This window comes from Orbicella faveolata, unplaced genomic scaffold, assembly GCF_042242905.1.
Source record: "Orbicella faveolata isolate gen_17 unplaced genomic scaffold, um_ofav_v1 contig_13, whole genome shotgun sequence".
Classification (NCBI taxonomy): Eukaryota; Metazoa; Cnidaria; class Anthozoa; order Scleractinia; family Merulinidae; genus Orbicella; species Orbicella faveolata.
Window position 1 is genome coordinate 13,938,366 of NW_028301540.1, and position 19,838 is coordinate 13,958,203.

At 38.4% G+C, this 19,838-nt stretch overlaps 2 protein-coding genes, 1 long non-coding RNA gene and 1 pseudogene across 5 annotated transcripts; 2 read left to right on the plus strand and 2 right to left on the minus strand.

Annotated features, from left to right (window-relative positions):
* Positions 1-242: 242 nt before the first annotated feature.
* Positions 243-8,093, minus strand: LOC149115122 (uncharacterized). 3 transcript variants are annotated; one of them, XR_016205989.1, is made up of 6 exons: positions 7,277-8,093; positions 4,788-5,159; positions 4,591-4,688; positions 2,639-2,766; positions 1,979-2,198; positions 243-1,665 (listed from the first exon to the last, which is right to left on the minus strand). It is a non-coding gene; the product is annotated as an uncharacterized LOC149115122 (long non-coding RNA). The 3 variants fall into 3 exon arrangements; XR_016205990.1 differs by having other exon boundaries at positions 243-2,198; positions 5,076-5,159; XR_016205988.1 differs by having other exon boundaries at positions 243-2,198.
* Positions 8,094-8,579: 486 nt separating this feature from the next.
* On the plus strand, positions 8,580-9,905 carry LOC149115123 (uncharacterized). Its single transcript, XM_089284708.1, has one exon. The coding sequence runs from the start codon at positions 8,635-8,637 to the stop codon at positions 9,736-9,738; it is 1,104 nt and encodes a 367-aa protein (XP_089140834.1). The 5' UTR covers positions 8,580-8,634; the 3' UTR covers positions 9,739-9,905.
* Positions 9,906-10,416: 511 nt separating this feature from the next.
* Positions 10,417-14,196, minus strand: LOC149115124 (uncharacterized; annotated as a pseudogene).
* LOC149115125 (uncharacterized) lies at positions 14,151-16,709 on the plus strand. The gene is made up of 6 exons (XM_089285642.1): positions 14,151-14,268; positions 14,368-14,611; positions 15,413-15,635; positions 15,905-15,985; positions 16,289-16,348; positions 16,605-16,709. Exons 1-6 carry the CDS (start codon positions 14,151-14,153, stop codon positions 16,707-16,709), a joined length of 831 nt encoding a protein of 276 aa, XP_089141768.1.
* The last annotated feature ends 3,129 nt before the right edge of the window (positions 16,710-19,838 follow it).

Below are 19,838 nucleotides of genomic sequence, written 5' to 3' on the forward strand. Positions count from 1 at the left end.
CAATTTCCATATTATGAAGGATTGGAAGACACCACTATCGAGTCCATCTTCAATTTTCTATTAATCAAAATGATTTCGTTCAAGTGCTGCATGATGGTAACAACCACTGAGTCTGCATTTCTAACATAGGTTGTCCGGGACCAGAAGTTAATTCTTAATATATAGATTTAGGCCAGCCTAAAAGCGGAGCTCCTCAGTTATTTTTCGGAATGTTGTTACTAATGAAAATAATCCAACATGTATGAGGTAAATTGCGAATGATTTAATAGTTTCAGCCGGAACTAGTATTACTTCAGCAGATCGAGGTGTAAGATGGTGTGATTATGAAATATAGAGCCACAATTTCAAGGATTTCTGGGAAGCTACCAAAAATCTTGATCACATAACAGAACTGTCTTCTGTGCTTTTTGGTGGCATTTCTTGTTCTTTCCTACCTTATTCAGAAAGACAAGGCATTGTCATTAATCATTATATTCTTCCTTAGTTAACATGGGGACTCCCACACAAAAGAAGTTTACACATTTTTTTTGTTGTGGGGACTGATTGAAATGCAGTGGTTACAATATACTCAGTCCCTGAATCTCTACCAAATGAAATCTCACAAAAATACCAAAACAGTATACATATGTGAAAAGTTGGAAAGTTTTGTTTTCTAACTTGTCCCCAAAGATACATTTAGCCATCTTCACTATTGTATGGAGTCTCCTCCTGCTGGAAGGGTTTGCAATAAGCAAAATCACCCTCGCATGAATGGTAATTACGGTTTTTTTTTTTTGCTGATCATGAATACTTGCATAGGCTCCTAATAATAATTTTATTATTCAATTTCAATGTGATTTGTTCTTTTTCTCGACTGGCATTGTGGACTACAAGAGCTGTGATTGGGTTCCATTGATTAATTTTGCTATGATTAAATTATACCTAGAATTATCAGTGAGCTAAGAGGAAGTTATATTATGTACATGTATTTTGTCTGCACTACACAACCAAATGCACTCAAAGGTTATGAGGCATAGGTACATTTGTCAGAAGAGCCCAGCATATCCAAGATATGTTTTGATTGACACATCAATTAAGATAATTTACAGCAAAATGGATAAAAAATACATCAATATCCCACATGCACCAAAGCCAGACATGGGGTTATAAGGCAATCGTTTAAACAACAGATTGAAATAATTTATAAATTAGAGAACACTATTTCTACAACAGAATGGAACAAATTAACCTTATTGGACATTGCGAATGGCAAGGCTGTCTGTAGAATGTCACAAATTTCTCAACCCTTTCTTTCTACAAAAATGCTAATCCTGCAACTTTGCTTAAGACCCAGTTCTCCATTTCGTGTTGGCAAAATATCAATTTATGCCATGTCCAATGCAGATTATCACAAAATTGAATTAAAAGCTCAATAAATATCATTTTAAAGCCAAAAAGCCAATTATTTAAATAAACAATGAGTAAATTATCTCTAAGAAAAACTGATTAAATTAACAGGCACTTAAAAATAATTAGTTAATATGTGTTTCTTAATAATGTAATGCAGTGTATCTGTCACAATGTTGCAGCTATGATATTACTACAAACAGGATGGGTTGCAGAACTGAACCTCCAAGTCAGTTTATTCAATGAACTTGATGCAGAAATATAATCCCATCAAGTTGTCTGTAAATACAGAGAAACCAAACAAAGCATTACAATCATAAGTAATGAATTACTAAACTCTTTTACATGTACTGTATGAACAGTGTATGTTCCATTAATATTGGGGATCTCTCAGAAGCTGCATCCATGATAAATTAATTTGTTCCCAGATGTATTTGTTTATAGAACTTTTCACAAATTAATATCTCTGTCATAACAGTGACCTCTGTGTTCTCCAACAATTAGCACACAAGAAAAATACACTCAGTAAGATATTGTTTACAATAAAAATCAATGCCTATAAGCAATCATAAGGACCTTAAATTTATATTACCTCAGAAATATCTCACCAGGCCATGGTTGCTTTGAAAATCTTTCATGTTTTAATACAGGCTCCCCATCTGTAACCTGTTCATATATTGACTGACAGGAACAGGCATGTAATTCCTTTCTTTGATATACAGTGTACTTCATTGTTAGCTGTTTACTGAGTGTTAGTAGTGAATCAAATGCTAGGGGTTGATACTCCAACTTTCACTGTGGCAGGCTCTGCCCTGAGATACAAAGCAAACTTACATAACTGTTATGAACTTCACCACTTGCTTTCGAGAGCAAATGCAATTTGCTTCAAACAAGCAACTGGAACATTGAGGGTTACAACAATGTGCACAGTCCCAATCACAGGGTCATCCAGGCTGTTTGGTTGTACATATAACTGTACAACTGTATATGAGTTCAGCTTCCAGAAGAAAATCAGAGTTTGTCAGGATAAATACTGATGTTCTTGCCTACTCAATGAATGAATGTGCAGTTCCAGAAGATATTCACACCCAACACCCATTCACGGCCAGTCTTTAGAAATTCCAAATTAAAGTATCAGGAATCAAGAGCTCTAATAGAGAAAAAACCTCCATGTGGGGTATGAATCTTTTCTTGAAGAAAACAATGTCTGAGAAATCATTAATTACAAAATAATGTTTAAGAAACATCTTACCTTTCAGAGAATTTTGTAATCTACACTGTCTGGCCAGTTCATATACATGTATTTGACAAGTTGACACTGGGCATGTTTGTAAATTTGTGCACTTCAACATCACATTACTATGTAGTAGCACTGGCCAACTAAAAACAAACAGCATAATTTGGTTAATTAATATACATTGTACATTATTAGGTTGAAATATTGGTGTAGATTGTTGCACATCAACAGATACAGAAACTATTTGCACCTGAATCATAATGAGTGAAAAATCGTGCATGAGACATTTGCATGTACATGTAACAGCCCTCCACCTCAGAACCATCGCAGATATGATATGATATTTTTAAACTCTCTGAAATTTCAGATTATTCAAGATTAACATATGCACATACATCATCTGGGGCAACCCTAAAACACTGAATTTGGAAACCGAAATCCGGAATCCAGAATCTGGAATCCAGAATCCGGAACTAAAAACCAGAATCTGGAATCCAGATATTATGAATGATGATAGAAATAATTCACTTCAGCAATGTCTAATAAATAAATATGAGCAAAAATCATTTTGTTGTTATTTATTTTCTTGGCTTTACTTCAGCCACAGACTGTAATTGCTAAAAAATTATTGACTAGTTCTGAACAACCCTTAGCTATATATCTGGCCCCGTTGTTCAAAAGCTGCATAAAGCTATTCATTCGGTACATCACTATCCAGTCAGGGTTACTGATTTTTTGGGTGGATAGAGTTACTCATAGCCTGCGAGCAGGCTCTAGTATCTGTCTCTATTGTCTGGGCAGGCTAAATAGGTGTCTAGTGTTTTTCTGCATTGGCATGTCACCAAGAGCCTTCATGCGGCTTTGCCAATCACACCCCCAGCCCAAACACGAGAGCCTGCTCATAGGCTAAGTTATCCATCTTTTGTTCAAGCTGGCCCTGGTGAGAGCCCAGTTCTTGTCTAGATCAAATTGCTCTGAGAAGACTGGTGAGCAGCACATTAACAACAAGCTATTATAGGCTATTGCAGTGAGTTTCTGGCAGTCTTTTAGCATCTTTGAACAGGATGTGGTCTGATCTGTCAGCAAGTGAGAAGCAGACGGAAGTAAGTGTGCAACATTTCTACAAATTGTTTTAATATGATGGCCGCCAAGAATATGAAATGCTGATTTGTCACAGTATGTGTGGAAATTGTGTTAATCTGGAATTGGTCTCATATCTGTTGGAAAAATCAAATTTCATATTTAGACCAGACGGGTTAGCCCTTGGACTTCGAAATTGGGGGGCGTGACCGTCAATGTACAGGGGGCTGCCACTGATGGATATCCTGTTCCCTATGACATTTTCTATCTTGTTCAGTATGTACTAGACATAAAGGATAAATTTATACTTCCGGTAAATTGAAGATCACTTATTAAACAAAATGGCAATTACCAGCAAGCTTATTTTAGACACTCTCAAGGTGCTTGGAGTAAAATTAAGATGCACTTTACTGAGATTCTCATAATCATAGCCCTCACTAAAAATAACGGTTGCACAATTTCAACAGACGGGGAATTTTCGTTTCAAAAGAGGTTAAGTTTGAGGTCCTTTTTACTTGGCAACTTACTTTTTACAGTCGAAAAGCTAAGCAAAACAATTTTCGCGTACTTGAAGAACTTATTTTCTTTGATTTGCGGATTCCGGTTTCCAGTTTCTGGATTCCGGTTTTTGGTTCCAGATTCCGGATTCCGGTTTCTGGGTTTTAGGGTTGCCCCATATTTAACATATTGTTTGCTTCACATTCAGTTTACACATGGCTGTTATCCAGCATAGGCAGACTTACAAGTTTTCCTTCAAAAATATATTGCAACAACTATTGCATCTTTCGTTACCTATTCTTGTGATGAAATGACACAAAATTCAAGAACAAGAAGTCATAAGCATAAATTAAACTAACTTACATGGTAGTGCTTACAGTTCCTCTTACCGTCTGCATATGCTGTCCATAAACTGATGCTGCCTGGACAATGTACTCATTATTTTTCTGATCACACCTTTTAAAACGTCACTGTTATATAATTTGTCCTGAAAAAGCAATACATGAAATGTTATGCCTTTGGCCCCACCAAATGCCTTTACAAGATGTATAATGTACACCATATCAACATTCACAATTCTCTTTACTTTCATTGTAACTCTTTTGTGTCATTTTCCCTCACTTGAAGACAGGACTTCCACATTAGGTTATAATTGCCTCTGGAATCTCTATGAATTCACAGGGAGTGATAACAATTAAATCATGACTAATTTTAGCAAAGGAGGCATTCAAATGTCAGATTTTAATGCTAAGTTTATACAGTAACTTTACATTACTCTTCGTACATATATATAACCTCTCAATTATTGCACCTATAGACAGAAGGTGTGCTGGGGGAAGAAATGTTCTAAACTCTCTGAACTTTTCCCCCTTACCTGTAATAGGATGACTATTATGAACTACAGTTTGTAACCAACACCAACATCAGGTTATGTATACACATGTATATTTGTTGTCATCTGTAATCATAAAAAAATAAAAATTTAAAATCCCCCATAAAGTTCACACTCAATAACACTGCTACATGTAGCGCTGTTACTGGAAATCAATTTAAGTGAAACTGTTGAAACAGCTCTGCCAAAATTTTTCCTAGCAGTTAAGGCAGGATAACAGAATATACATGTAGCTTCTGTGCTGTAGGTATGGTGGAAAATAATAGATTATCAGAAATGAAGGTTCCTGAGACATTTTGACAGCACTGAGAGGAATTAATATATAAATTCACAAAAGAAGGAGAAGTTCTTGCCCTGTCCAGTTCTCTGTAATAAAAATATCATTTATATGAGTCATTTATAATATGTGGTTTGTGTTTAAAGCCGATATAATGCACACTCTGATTCGCCAATTCCAGTGCATTATTTACATTTACATGGTATACCTCGGTAAAACCATAAAACATTGCATGGGACTAAAATAAAAAATATAAAAAATAAAAAGAAATGCCTAATTCATAACAATTTAAAATACTCAACACTAAAACGAATGTAATTCTTTCCTTGAAAATTATTCTCCCGTAATGCCCATGGGCCAATTACAGGCAGGTTAAAAAGTCCTAACACAAAGTAAAAGGAAATTAAGAAAACTATTGCTTTTTTCCGGAAAATTGTAGCGACTGAAGACAATGATGGAACACTCTGAGAGTGCATTCTATCAACCTGATGAGATAAAATTTAAGGAGAATAGAGAATTCACGAAGTTATATCACAAACAAATTGGTACAGGACAGGAGAAAGGAAACTGTACAGCCAGGAAGAAACTGAAACTTTCTTCGACCAGCAAAAAAGTATGCATGCACAACAAAGAAAACAGTCAGTGACATTCATTTAATAAGTTAGTAAATAAAAAATTAGTGTGAAGAAGAGAGTAAAGAGAGAGAGAGAGTGGAGATAGGAGAGCACTCTCTCCAACTAAATTGTGTATATATGTATGTAAAAGTTCTTCTTATTACTGAGAAATGGTCAGGGTAAGAACTTCTATTACACTGTTCAATTTACCGAGTCAATTAGTACTATCTCACTTTTTTGGAACATTTCCATATTAAGTGTAAATACCGCATTGGGGAATAACCTCTTATTAACAAAATACGGTCCATGTACCCCCAACCAAAAGCAATGGCACAAATAACATGAAATAGCCAATCAAAATCAAAGCAGAGCTTCATTTGCAGACAGGATTGCCATGCATAATCGTCTACTCGACATTTTGGACTATATAAGCATTTCACCAAACCGAACTAATTGGACAGACAACAAAATAAAACGAGGAAATCTACATTATAAACACAAGATGCATATCACTACATCTGAGCTCGAGTATCAACAGCAAATCCCTTTTCAGTGAACGGTGACCGAATAAAAGAGAGGGTAAAGAAAATTCGTTTAAGCTTGCGGTGTTAAAGTTGAAAAATTATTCACGCTTAAATTTGAATATTACTGAGAGTCTGTATTTTTGCCGACGGCTTAATTTAGCTATGCAGTCATTTCATTGGCAGTAGCTTTTATTACCAGTCTTCAACCAATTTAACCTCGGAATTCACAAAAGCATTTCGCCAAACCGAATAAATTGAACTAACAAAACGAGGAAATCTCCATACTTTGTAATCACAATATGCAAATATTCACATAGGAACAAAAGTAAATTTAGCAAATCCTGTTCGCTTCGGCTTAAAATGGTTTGTAGACCTTTCTTGGTTCAGTTTTCAACAACAGAAGAACAAATTTTAGCAGTCTACGAAGCGGCAGTGCTACCTAAATCAGAGAAAACTTCAAAACTCGCCCGGCCGTGTTTACAAGTACGATTTTGGTTAAGCTTATTTTTAGATGTGAGGTTATAAGCTTAAATTGACGACGAAAATCGATAGAAAACATAATTTGTTTACAACTTACAGCAACCTCCAAAGCGACCCACGTGTTATTGTTTAGAGACGAGCGAAATTAAAACGATGCAATTTTTAAAATCTCTTACAGCATGGCTTCAAATAAGGAAGACTTTTAATGGATTCCAATTGAAAATAAGCTTATATCGCCGATGAAACTTGTTAATTTTCATACCAAACGCAACAACAAAAGTCACTTACCGCAAGTTGGCAATTCAGTTCGGCCAGTGTAAATCTTCCAGGCAGAAACTTGCAGCAAAAGTTGTGAAGAATAAACTGAAGTTATATTTTCGATAGATCAACGAATCAACCACTTCTTTCCGCTACGTTTAGTGTTTTGCAATTTCTCTAAAACACTCGGGTACGTTTGATTTCTCTAATGTTCATCACCTGACCAAATCAGGTGACTTTTGAATTTTCTTGCACGGCTGCACAGCATCACGTTCGCGCGAATTTTGAACTTGGCCATGGGGAGTTCGGCAGTCTTCTGAATCAATTTGTCGGGTACTTTCGCCTCCTTTCTATAGCCCTCGTTAGCTTTGGTTCACGGCATTGTTCGGTATTATTTCACCTCCTTTCTCTAGCCCTTGACTAGCTATAATTCACGGCATTGTTTAGTACTGTTTCGCCTCCTTCCCCAGCGCTGGCCCGCTCAGTCTTTTTCGCGATATTCTTCGCTACTTCTTTGCCTGTTAATTCTTGCTTTCTGTCTTTTGCTTCAGCGCAACCCTGTCTTAAAAATATTAAATCAACCTCCGCTATCGTTTTTCTTTAAAAGTCCCGCCAAGAAAAATGGCATTCACCCGCTACCAACTGAGGGTGCATGTCTCTGTCAACCTATTAGCTGGAGTATGGCCGCCATCTTGCGCGACTCCGTCGTCGTCGTCGTCGTCGTCGTCGCCGTCGTGCGTACGCGCCCACGAGCAATACCGCTAGCCATGATAACCATGAGAAAATCAATTCATGGGTTTCCTTTTCTCCCCTATATGGGTATGGGGCTCCGCCGGAGCTCCGCTATGATAGTATGTTCACTGGCAGTCTGAAACCATATGTCAAGAAGCAAGTAGCCTCCCTGATATATGAAACAGGTACTAAGATTACAGTGAATGTAAAGCCTGTGCAGCAGCAGAGAAATGGCTCAGACTGTGGTCCACTTTCCTTAGCTTTTGCGACCAGCTTATTGAACCATGAAGATCCAAGCAAAGTGGCATATACACAAGAGAAGTTGCGGGAGCACTAGATTCATTGCCATCTCAAAGGGAAATTCACATCTTTTCCTCAGGATAACATTCAGAGCAAACCTCTGCACAGAGCCAAGCCAAAGTCTATACCTCTTGAATTATAATAAAGTGTATTATCGTTTGTCTCACGATGTAGTCACTTGAGATGTAGATCGCGACGTTTCGACTGCTTACTGCTAGTCTTCTTCAGGCGATAAGGTCGACTGATTGCACAATATCATTTTATATCACAAAGGTCAGCTGTGATTGAATTTCGTATTAAGATCTACGCACTTCCAGTACAACGGATCGATTTACGAACAACGAGACGGCACAGCCATGGGGAACCCTGTATCCGCGGTTATTGCTAATCTCTACATGGAGATATTTGAAGAACAGGCAATAGAGTCCGCACCTTGCAAGCCTAAGATCTGGAAACGCTACGTAGATGATACTTTCACCATCCTGGATCGGGATAGAGTTGACGTCTTCCTGCAACACCTGAACAGTCAACAACCATCAATCCGTTTCACCATGGAGATCGAGAACAACAACAAGATCGCCTTTCTCGACACGTCAGTTTACAGAGAACCTCATGGCCGCCTTACCACCAGTGTCTACAGGAAACCAACACATACTGATCAGTACCTAGCGTATGATTCACACCACCCTCGGTCAGTAAAGTGCGGTATTGTGAAGTGTCTGTACGACCGGGCTAAACATCTCATCACCAAACCATCAGTAATCGCTGGAGAGAAGAAACATCTGTCATCTGTACTTGTTTCTAACGGATATCCCTTCTCTTTTGTACAGAAGATCACAAAGGCACGAACAACCCCAAGAAGAGAGCCTGTCGCAGAATTTAAATCCACCGCTGTTTTACCTTATGTGCAAGGAGTTTCGAAGTCTCTCTGCCGCTGCCTAGAACAACAAGGCATTCGCACCGTTTTTAAGTCCGACACGACACTTCGGTCACACTTAGTGCGACCAAAGGACACCGTCAACCCGGCTAAACAAGATGGTGTTGTCTACAGGATTCCCTGTGAGTGCGGCAAAGTCTACATCGGGGAAACAGGGAGATCTATGCAGGAGAGGATCAAAGAACACGACAGGGATATACGACTCGTCCGTACCCAGACCTCCGCCATTTCTGAACATACCTACGAGACCGGCCACTATCCTATCTGGAATGAGGTCAAGTTTATTGATCGAGATCCTCACTGGTACACACGTAGGGTCAAGGAAGCTATTCACATAAGACTTCACCCTAACAACATCAACAGGGACAGTGGAATTGAAATTCCTGAAGCATGGATACCCACAATCAAGAAACACAACAACAGGAGAACGGTACAACAGCGGACCACTGAGGAAACAGCTACTCGCCGGAATGATGGAACAATAGGAGGATCGAAATGCACCAATCACAGCCGACCTTTGTGATATAAATGATACCGTGCAGTCAGTCGACCTTATCGCCTGAAGAAGACTAGCAGTAAGCAGTCGAAACGTCGCGATCTACATCTCAAGTGACTACATCGTGAGACAAACGATAATACACTTTATTATTGCATCTACCACGATGAATAACAACAACCTTTTCCTCGACATTGACCTCTTGAGTTGTACTGTGCTTGCCGTTTGCCATGGGATAATACTGATAAAGCAAATATTGATTACCACATGGTACAGTGTGACAAATGCTCTAGCTGATTTCACCTGAAATGTGCCAAAATTCCAGATGAAGTCTTTGAGAAACAAACAAGCTGGCTTTGTCACCTATGCTCTGTTTAACTGTTTCATGTAGAACAATTCACAGGAAAAATTTCAGATTCCCATATCAGGAAATTCCTGTTATTTTTCCCAAATTTGGGAAAAAGTTGGGGAAAAACTGGGAAAACATTTCCCAAATGTGGGAAAATTTTGGAACCCTGTACAGCCTTTTAGTTCCCATTGAGGGATTTTTTTGGGAAAAAAAGACAATAATATTCTCACAACTCAATTTTGGGAAAATTACGGGATTTTTTCCAATTCTGGGAAAGAGATGGGACATCATTTTCCTTCAGCGGGAAAATATTGGGAAAAATATTGGGAATATTTTGTCGTGAAACAAATCAAAACTGTTATGTTGGGGAAATATTGGGGTGTGTTAACACCACTCAATTTTCCCCAAATTTATTTGTATTTGGGACATGATCTTCCAAAAGATGGGAAAATATTGGGAAAAGAACTTATGGTATTTACTGGGCGAACCCAAATCTAAGAAAAGATTGGGACATACCTCTCTTACCTTAAAAAAGACAACTTTAATAAACCCACTCCAGAAATCCCTTGCTTGACTTCCATCCTCTGCAGGGAGAGGAGGGTAACTTGGCCCAAATGCCAACAGCATTGCATGTTCTGTTTGTTCGCATCTTACAGAGAAAAAGTTGTTTATCAATAGCACTGTCTCTTGGCCATTGATGTCTGCGATAACAGTCTCTCCTTTGTAGACAACAGAGCCCTGGTATCCTACATCACGCAGGAAAGCTTTCCTCGAAACAAAGCCAACTGTAGGTACCTCTCTCACAGAAATATCCAGTGCGTCTGCTATTTTCACTTTCTCATTCATGGGCAGTGATTTGACCTTTGACATTGCACCCAGTAGAAATGATCTTCGATCCTGAGGTTTCTTTTGTGACTCCATGTGAGCAATTTCAGCTGAACTGGCAAATCCCTGAAACACAAAAATAACCACAAAAGAACATGAAATAAACAAGTGGAATGTGCAAAATTTCATATATCCTCCATAACAAATGTCTTCTGTCAATGCTGATTCGGTTTTCCAATGTTATAGTAAGATAATCTGGAAAACCAGAAAGCCTCAAATCATCCTGGAATGCTTATTGTGTCACAAGCAATCATATACAATATAAAACCACAAGACTTAACAATATGGTTTTCCAGTTTGACTGTACGTTTTGTACTTTCGCACAATATGTACTGTGATAAGTTATGGAATACCATATGTTATGGAATATCATAATTATAACATTTGAAACCAATTTGAAATGCATTTCAAACAAATTAAAACACATTTGAAATGCATTTCAAACAATGCAGTTTTAAAGAATCCCCCTAATCCCCCCCCCCACCCCCCTTAATTGAAGGATCATATAAATAAAAGCACTACACATTCACCATAACTAAGTCAACTTTTCCATCCTTCCTCTGATCAGCAGCTTGCAGTGGCTTTAAAAATTCCGATCTGGACTCTGACTGAGCAAATGTTGCTTCAATTTCTTTGCAGTTATGTGACTTTTTAACATATTGTTTTACAGCCCTCTCATATACTGCACACCAGTAGTTGTCAGGAGATGAAAAGTTGATGATGTCTTCATGTATGTGAGTCAAATTATGCACTGATATTGTGCACATTTGTAATCCGTGAATTTCTTCAATCTGAATGTTGAGCCGCCATGCCAACTTTCTGTGCAGTTCAATCATGTCATCATTCCACGACTTTCTGCCACTACAAAAATGGAGTTCCGTAAGCCTTGAAACAAGTGATGCAATTTCCAATTCATGCCTGTCAGCCAGCTTGCCCATAAATATACAGTCGGCCATAGGAAAGGAAAACTTCTGAAGTCCTTCAGCTTTCCACTGTCCAACATGTACTCCTTTACATTATGCAAGTGATCAAGGAATTCTTCCAGCTTTAAGCTCTTGTGTCCAAGGGAAATTCTCAACTTGATCATCCAAATATGAGGGATCAATGATCTTTAGTTCTAGAATTCTTTCTAACTGATTTTTCACAACATTGGGGCAAATAGTGTGAAATACATCAAATACCATGTGCTTTAGGATGTCAAAGCCATAGAGTGGGTAAAGGTATTTATGAAGAATACTTATGCCAGTAAAGCCTTTGGCAGATGACATTGGTTTGCAAACACTTACTCTCGTTACACAGTCTATGTCAAACATGTCCTCAATAGAAGATTCAATAGATCTTTCCTCCCAAGGATATCTAAAGTGGAAGTGGTTTTCTCCATAATATACATGTGTGTTTGTACTGTTCTCCAGTGTTTTACCAAGCAATTTGCATCTCCTGCATCCAGACTTTCCTTGGTTCAAGAACTTACCACACTCACACTGACCAGGATGATCTCCTGTCCAGCATAGAAGTAATACATGCACTGTCTGCTCTTCGCTAGTTTGATAGTCTTCTACCTCTATCTCCCTTGGATAGTTAAAAATGGTGAAACCATCAATGAACCCTTTGGATATGTCCTGTAGTAAAGGTTGTAGAAATGGGTCAAGGGCTTCGGGCAGGTTGGGAACCTGGTAGCAAGGAATAAAACCAACGACATATACCTCTTCTACATGCTGTCTGTCATTCTTGGTCATGTTTGCAATGCTAACTTCTAGTGATCCACACCCTCTATAACTTGTCCCAAATGGCTGCCAGCCATCCCAATGGCCTATGAGAGCCAAATTCAAAGGAGATCCATTAGTGACTCTAATACAGTGTTCAAAGATTTCAAAACAGTTTGGGCATTCCACATCTTTACTTCCATCTTTGCCATTGGGAGAATTGATTAACTGATCTGATGAAATTGGTAATCCACAGTGAGGGCAGAGTGCTGGTAATGTCCAGGTCCTCTTAGGGTCCCAAAACCACTGCAGTTCAAGCCATCCCGCACCATCCCAAAATTCACTTTTTTCTGGATTGCTGCTTTGGCGGCCAAGCCACTTATCACATGCATTCCAATGGGACAGCTTTTTTCTGCACATGTCAACACTTTTATACCAGTTCTTCACTTTTGTGCTGATGCCTAGGTAGCAATATTTTAGATAGCCTTTTTTGCCACAATGAATGCACAGGTCATCCTAATTCTCCAGGATACTATATTTTCCACTGTAAACAAATTTCTTACTAGTTTTTCCATTTCTCGTTTGCTCCTTTTCATTTCGACAGATGCAAATAAACAGTAATTTGGCATCTTCGTATCCTTCCTCTTTTAACAGTTTCTGCACTGAGTTCCAGTTTCTTGGCCAAAGGGTTAGCAAAATTTCACGATCTATATTTTCACTATCACGGCTGGCTAATAAAAGAGTTTTGCCGTAATTTAAAATTTCCTTGAATGTTTGGCAAGATGATCCACTTTCCTTCACAATCCTAAGAGCGTCTAGAACGGCATTAAGCACTAATTTTCTCAAAGGGTTGGGCTCCCTTTCTTCAGGTTTGCCAGTAGTACATTGTTCTATCATTCTTGCTCTCGGAAAGCTGCCACGGCTTTCATCTTCATCTACATCAAATTGCATACCCTCAGTATCTTCATCCATCTGTTGTTCCTGATCTGAGAGGTCACTTTCAGTAAAACTACATCCAGGCACAGGTTCCCGAAACTCATCCAATTCGGACCGACTTTTGGAAACAACTTGGCTTTCTTTCCAGTGCCTAAGTTCGGTACCTCTATCCACTGCTCGTCCATTGCAGCTTGAGCAAGGACAGTGAACATGCCGATATGATTTATCGCTGCAACAGCACGATGTGATGCTACTTCTTGTCCAAATCGGATCATTTCTTCTGCTTCTTTCCACATTTGCCGCTATGTTACTTTTTTCTAAAGGTGTATATGCTGTTTAAATAACACAGTGGGCTCAGCATCGCCGCCCACGCCTGTCTGAGCGCCTGCCACCCTTTTTCGGCGGGAACCTGTTGCCAATCAGTTTTCACCTTTCTAAAGACGGGCCGATCACGAGCCGCCAAATAAGTAAAAAATTCCATGCTTGATAATTTGCCGCTCCTTTTCTCTTCAGTCAAGGCTTGTAGCTATCTCCAAAAGCTGTAGTGTGGGAGGTCTCGTTCAAACATGAGTGATCAGAAAATAAATGCCGAAAATATAACAACAGTAAGCTTAACTTCTGCAGAGGAAATAAATCAAAAATTATCACAGCTCTTCGGCAAAGAAATTGCCAAAGCGTTTGAAGGTAAACCTTGGATTGTGAAATGCCAAGCTCGTACGCGTAGTGTGAATGAATTGTAAAGTTTGACTTTCTCTTCTTTTTCGATCATTTATTTGAATACAGAAGAAGAAATAAACTGCCCTTTGGGCATTGCCGATCTCCTGAGAAGAGAGGCAGATTCTGCAATCTTCGTGAAACTTGGTTTAACTTATGGGAAAGCCTTGCTATTCTGCCGAGAGTTTGAAAAGCTGATGCCACAATGTCAACCACGAGGAAAGACAACAACCGCTCCAACACTGCCAAGCAAGCCTTCTATGGGCGATATGGCCTCATTTTCTCCAGAGATGAAGCGTTTATACCTTTCAAAGTAAGTGTTTTATTCTCAGATTACCTTGACTTTATTGCCAAGTATGGAGATGAAAGGTGTTTGAAAAGTTATTTTCATTATCCAAAGGAACAGCAGAGCAGTGTTTGCTATAACATTGTTTTGATACGCTGGCATGCAAGTGGCTGAATGATAAGAATATTCAATTTTTCGGCAATTGGACATTGGAAATTCCTAAAGGTAAGGTGCAGTTCAAGAAATAAATCTATAACCAAATTATGTAAATTTTAGAAGAAATATAGGTGGCTTTACTGTTTTTTTTTGTTGTTGTTGTTGTTTGTTTTATTTTTTTCTGGGGGAGGGGGGAGGGGGGGAAAGAAGGAATTATGTAGAGCCAAAAATCCTTCATAGGGTGATTACGGAACATGGACAATGGAATTTTTTGCATTTGTTTAAGTTCATTTATGAATCTTGAAGAGCCCACGCTGAGTACTCTGACTTTTGCAGCTTCCAGAGATTCTTTCGCATGTGTTATCAAGATATTTGTAACACTAATAATAATTATAATTATTGTTTCCAATGAAAACTACCTCTGTTGTCCCTGACAACAGCAGAGTTTTAACGGTGAAACTTGGGTGCTAAGATTTCCTCATTGTTCACTTAATCAGTAAGCATAGCATTACATACACTAAGCTTGTCACCATTAAATAATGTTCTTCAAGTAACTTTTTAAAAATAATTTACGGCAGTTTTATTTCATGGTAATACATTTCAATATATACTCTAATGGTCAAATGTCTGTTTCGTCTTCAACTTCTTCACATCTTGTGTTAATGTTTACAGACGCAAACAAGTTGGAGTGCTGGCCTCTGAGCACTGGAACACTTCTCCTGGCAAGTTTCCAAAATTCAACACACCAGACAAAAAAGCTGAACTTCAGCAGCTTGCTAAGAAGATCTCTGATGAATGTTCCCTGCCTGAGGCTGGCTTTTCCAGAGATGGTATTGCTCAGCATATTAAAAGCTTTTTTAGCGAGCAATGGAGATTCCATAAAAACAGGCAAAAGGTATCAGGGCTATTATTAAAACTTTTATACCTGACAGAAGAGTTAATTATGTGGTTGGCTGGTTGGTTGGCATTAATAAAACATTGCCAAATCACAATCATCCAATGGCCAACTGTTATTGATTTTGAACTTGTGGTAGTGTACATAGTTTAATTTGTTGGTTGCTGGAACACTTAACAATGTTGTAAACCTGCTCCAAAGTTATAAGTTAGTCAAGGCTACCATCATGATTGCTTTGGCATCTTACTGACAGGTTGTCATTTTTCTAGGTTGGAGTATCACCATCACCATCAGAATCTAGCTCCAGCAGTGAGGTAGAATTCACATCTTCTCCTAGGCTTCCATCTATGGTAAGCCCATAATAAGATGGCTGGTCCCTAAGCATAATTTCTATACATGTAATGTAGCACTTAAAATAGAGATTATAGTCGAAGTAAATTTAATAGACCATGATAGATTGAGTAGTTTCCCATTTTAGTGATAAATTAAACTAAAATACATGCATGCCAGTGAAATTGGAGATGTCCTTGGTCATTGGACCATGCCAAAAATTAGAAACCAGGACTTTAGATTTTTCAAGGCTGAGTGATCTTGAGGTATGAATTTAATATGAAAGGAACAAATATGAGCTGTACATGTCTTCTGTTAAACAGCCCAAAGAAAATAAGGCAAAGGCTATCTGCAAGGAAAAAGTAACTTCTGATAATTCTGAGGTATGCATTGGAGTGTTTTTTGTTTGTTTGTTTTCATTCTTTTTGCATTTTATGGTCATGCCATCTTGCCATCTGTTGCACAACCTTGACCACAATGAAAGATGTCAAAGTTTTTAAATCCCCTTTCCAGAAATCCATTATCTGTCAGCTTAGACACTAAATGAACTGATAATAAAATAAGTTAGCGTGGAGTAACTATAAAGCAAATCTCTCATTAGCAAGATTATTTAATAATAGCTATATTTTGTGCATTTAGGAGGAAGATGACTGCTCAGAAACTGATACTGTGATAGTAGAAATGACCCAGATGAAGCCTTTGACGAATCATCAACTGCATCTGCTTCTGTGGATGTGCACATGAAGATAAACAAAAAGTTGGCAATGGTGATAATAAAGGCAGTTACCGGAAGAATTCCAGAACGGGAGGAGCTTGTTAAAATGTTGAAAGACAAGTTCAAGGCTCAGTCCAAGAGCCCAACACCACTCACAGCAACACAGATACTAGAGGTTACAGCAAGGAAGCTAATAAGTCTCAAGTATGTTTCTCTCAAAAGTGGAATCAGCTCTGGTGATATCAGGAATACTGATATAACTGTTCACAAAGAAATTCACATGTAGAAACTCACACTAGCTTCTTTGGACATATGAATTCGAAGGTACTTGAACTTACGAATTATAGTATGGAAGCGACCTTGTTCTGAGTTGTTGTAACTTGTAGAGACTTCATTGGACAATGAAAGTACTTGAACTTAAATATTACTGTTTGTAAACCTCCTCGTTTTGAGTTGACATTAACTTGCAGAGATGCTTTGCTTAATGAAGCAGGTTTAACTTGAACTTCATTAGCTATTTCTGGGTGTAAACCTCTTTGTTTTGAGTTGACATTAACTTGCAGATACTTTTTGGTGAACTTAAGTATGATATTGGTGCATGATTCTTGAAATTGTTGTTGGACATGTTAAGCACGTGAAACTAGAAAAGATTTCCCACTTTTGAAAAACAGTTTTAATGAATGAAATACTTTTGCCAAAATAAAGGAGTAAATATAAACAGGTAGTCCTTGTTTTATGGAAAAAGGAGGGTCGATGAATCAGCATATTCTTGTGAATATACTGGGACAGGTGTATCTCATTCTTGTGAAAATACTGGTGCAGAACATCTTATTCTCATAGAACAATTGGGACAGCATTATCCCAGGATTGAGAAATTATTGGGACAGCATTATCCCAAGATTGAGAAATTATTGGGACAGCATTATCCCAGGATTGAGAAATTACTGAGACAGCATTATCCCATGATTGAGAAATTATTGGGACAACATTATCCCAGGATTGAGAAATTATTGGGACAGCATTATCCCAGGATTGAGAAATTATTGGGACAGCATTATCCCAGGATTGAGAAATTATTGGGACAACATTATCCCAGGATTGAGAAATTATTGGGACAGCATTATCCCAGGATTGAGAAATTATTGGGACAGCATTATCCCATGATTGAGAAATTATTGGGACAACAGAATCCCATGATTGAGAAATTATTGGGACAGCATTATCCCAGGATTGAGAAATTATTGGGACAACAGAATCCCATTTTTGGAAAATTTCTGGGTCGTTGGTAAACCCACGAATGGGAAATTAATGGGGTATCTTTATCCCAATATGGGGATTTAACTGGGATTTCTTTGACTTCAAAATGGGTTTGGTAGCACTTTCCCAATTTTGGGAATTCCCAATTATAACTCAACAAATTCCCAATAAAATCACTATTTTATCCCAAAACTGGGAATCTGAAATTTTTCCTGTGATTAGAGCAACATATTGTGGGCAAAGAGACAAGGATCATCTGACAAAGATATTAACATTATTAGACTTAACTTGTATATGTACATCAGTGTTACTTATTCAGTCTCCTTTAATGGCAATAGGATAAATATGTCTCTCTCAAAGCATGCATTGAGGAGGGCGGGCTGGCTGAAAGGATACTGTTCAAAGATTCAATTTGGCTGGTATTTTAACAATGAATTCATTTTGCTCTGCCAATTCTTACAATGTGATTAATATAGTCTGGTTTCAATATTAAACTGGAAACTTTGCAATTACAACATTTATGTTAAAACTGTCGATTGCTACCAGCATAAGCAGAGTTTCTCGACCAATCAGCATTTCTCTACAAAAAATTTTAAGGGTTGCTAATTGGCAGAAACTGGTAATATACAGGTCAAGTTTCAAGTCTTAAAACTAGTGTAAAAAACATGATAGAGATCCTGTGCTGCCAATAAAAAAGCCTTGCCAAGTAAATTTTAGTTGAAGCTGAAGTTTATAACTGGAATATTTGAGACAAAACTGCAGGTGCTTTTTCAAAATGATTCCGCTAATATATAAAATAGAGCACAATGTTTCGAGGGGGAGAAAGATATAGAGTTCACAATAAAATGCTGAACTGCACCTCTTGCATAAGGTCTCCACCCTATGTTACCTTCCCTTCCATTTGTAGGCTGAACATCGGGTCAGGCAGGCCGACACTTCTGGTGTTTTTATCGAGAAGACTCTAAGAATGAAGGCATCGGCTTGTTGAAAGAACTCTTCACTAGTCCATGATTCCACCAACTTATAAGCTTCTAGGCCTTGTCAGAAAACACTGCACACACATAACGGATGAACGTGCAACTCACTCGATGGCCGCCATTGTTTCTGTTTATTTCCGAAAGTCTCGTTGAATCGGGAGGTGACGTCACGAGTACAATTGGAAAATGACGATTGCTCGCGTCTACTTCACACTATGTTACTTAATGCTGACCTCCCAGAAGAGCAGAGAAGACTAGGGTTGTTTGCAGACTATGTCAATACTTGGCTTAAAATAAAACAAGAATCTGCTGGATACCCGAGTTAGGCCACCACACCAGAACAGAAACAACAGTATGTACAAGACTACTCGCAAAAGAAGGCATCAAACTGGACCCCTGGCTAATCTCAAAAAATCCTGGTAGAAAAAACCACAGCCAAACTTATGTTGAATTCTTTTTTGAGGACGTTTGGTGAAAATTTACAAAAAAAACCACTGAAGCCATCACCACCCCGGCCCATCTCTTCCATCTTGTGTCAGACAGGATGTACAACATCCACGCCATAAGAATATTCAGCAATGAAGTCTTAGAGGTCAATTACTCTTATCTTAGTGAAGGCCAACCTAACAATGGGCACGTAAACATCTTTGTGGCTGCCTTCATGACATGTTGGGCCCATTTAAAATTGTACAGTTACCTCCAACAACTCCAACAACAGGTCATGTACTTTGACAGAGCCTCCTTCATTTTTTCGTGCAAACCCGAAGAGACTGACATTCCTCTTGGCAATTTCTTGGGAGACATGATGGACGAGTTAGAAGGACATGATCAAATCCTCGATTTCTCATCAGCAGGTCCCAAAAATTATGGTTATAAGACCAAACAGGGAAAAGTATGCGGTAAAGTCCAAGGATTCACCCTCAA

What these genes read in the sequence shown, in the direction of transcription:
- LOC149115123 (XM_089284708.1), top strand. Translation starts at nt 8,635, where the DNA reads ATGGGGAACCCTGTATCCGCGGTTATTGCTAATCTCTACATGGAGATA.
- LOC149115125 (XM_089285642.1), top strand. Translation starts at nt 14,151, where the DNA reads ATGAGTGATCAGAAAATAAATGCCGAAAATATAACAACAGTAAGCTTA. An exon ending in AATTGCCAAAGCGTTTGAAG is followed by an intron (nt 14,269 to 14,367) that starts GTAAACCTTGGA and finishes ATTTGAATACAG; the next exon opens with AAGAAGAAATAAACTGCCCT. An exon ending in TAACTTCTGATAATTCTGAG is followed by an intron (nt 16,349 to 16,604) that starts GTATGCATTGGA and finishes TTGTGCATTTAG; the next exon opens with GAGGAAGATGACTGCTCAGA.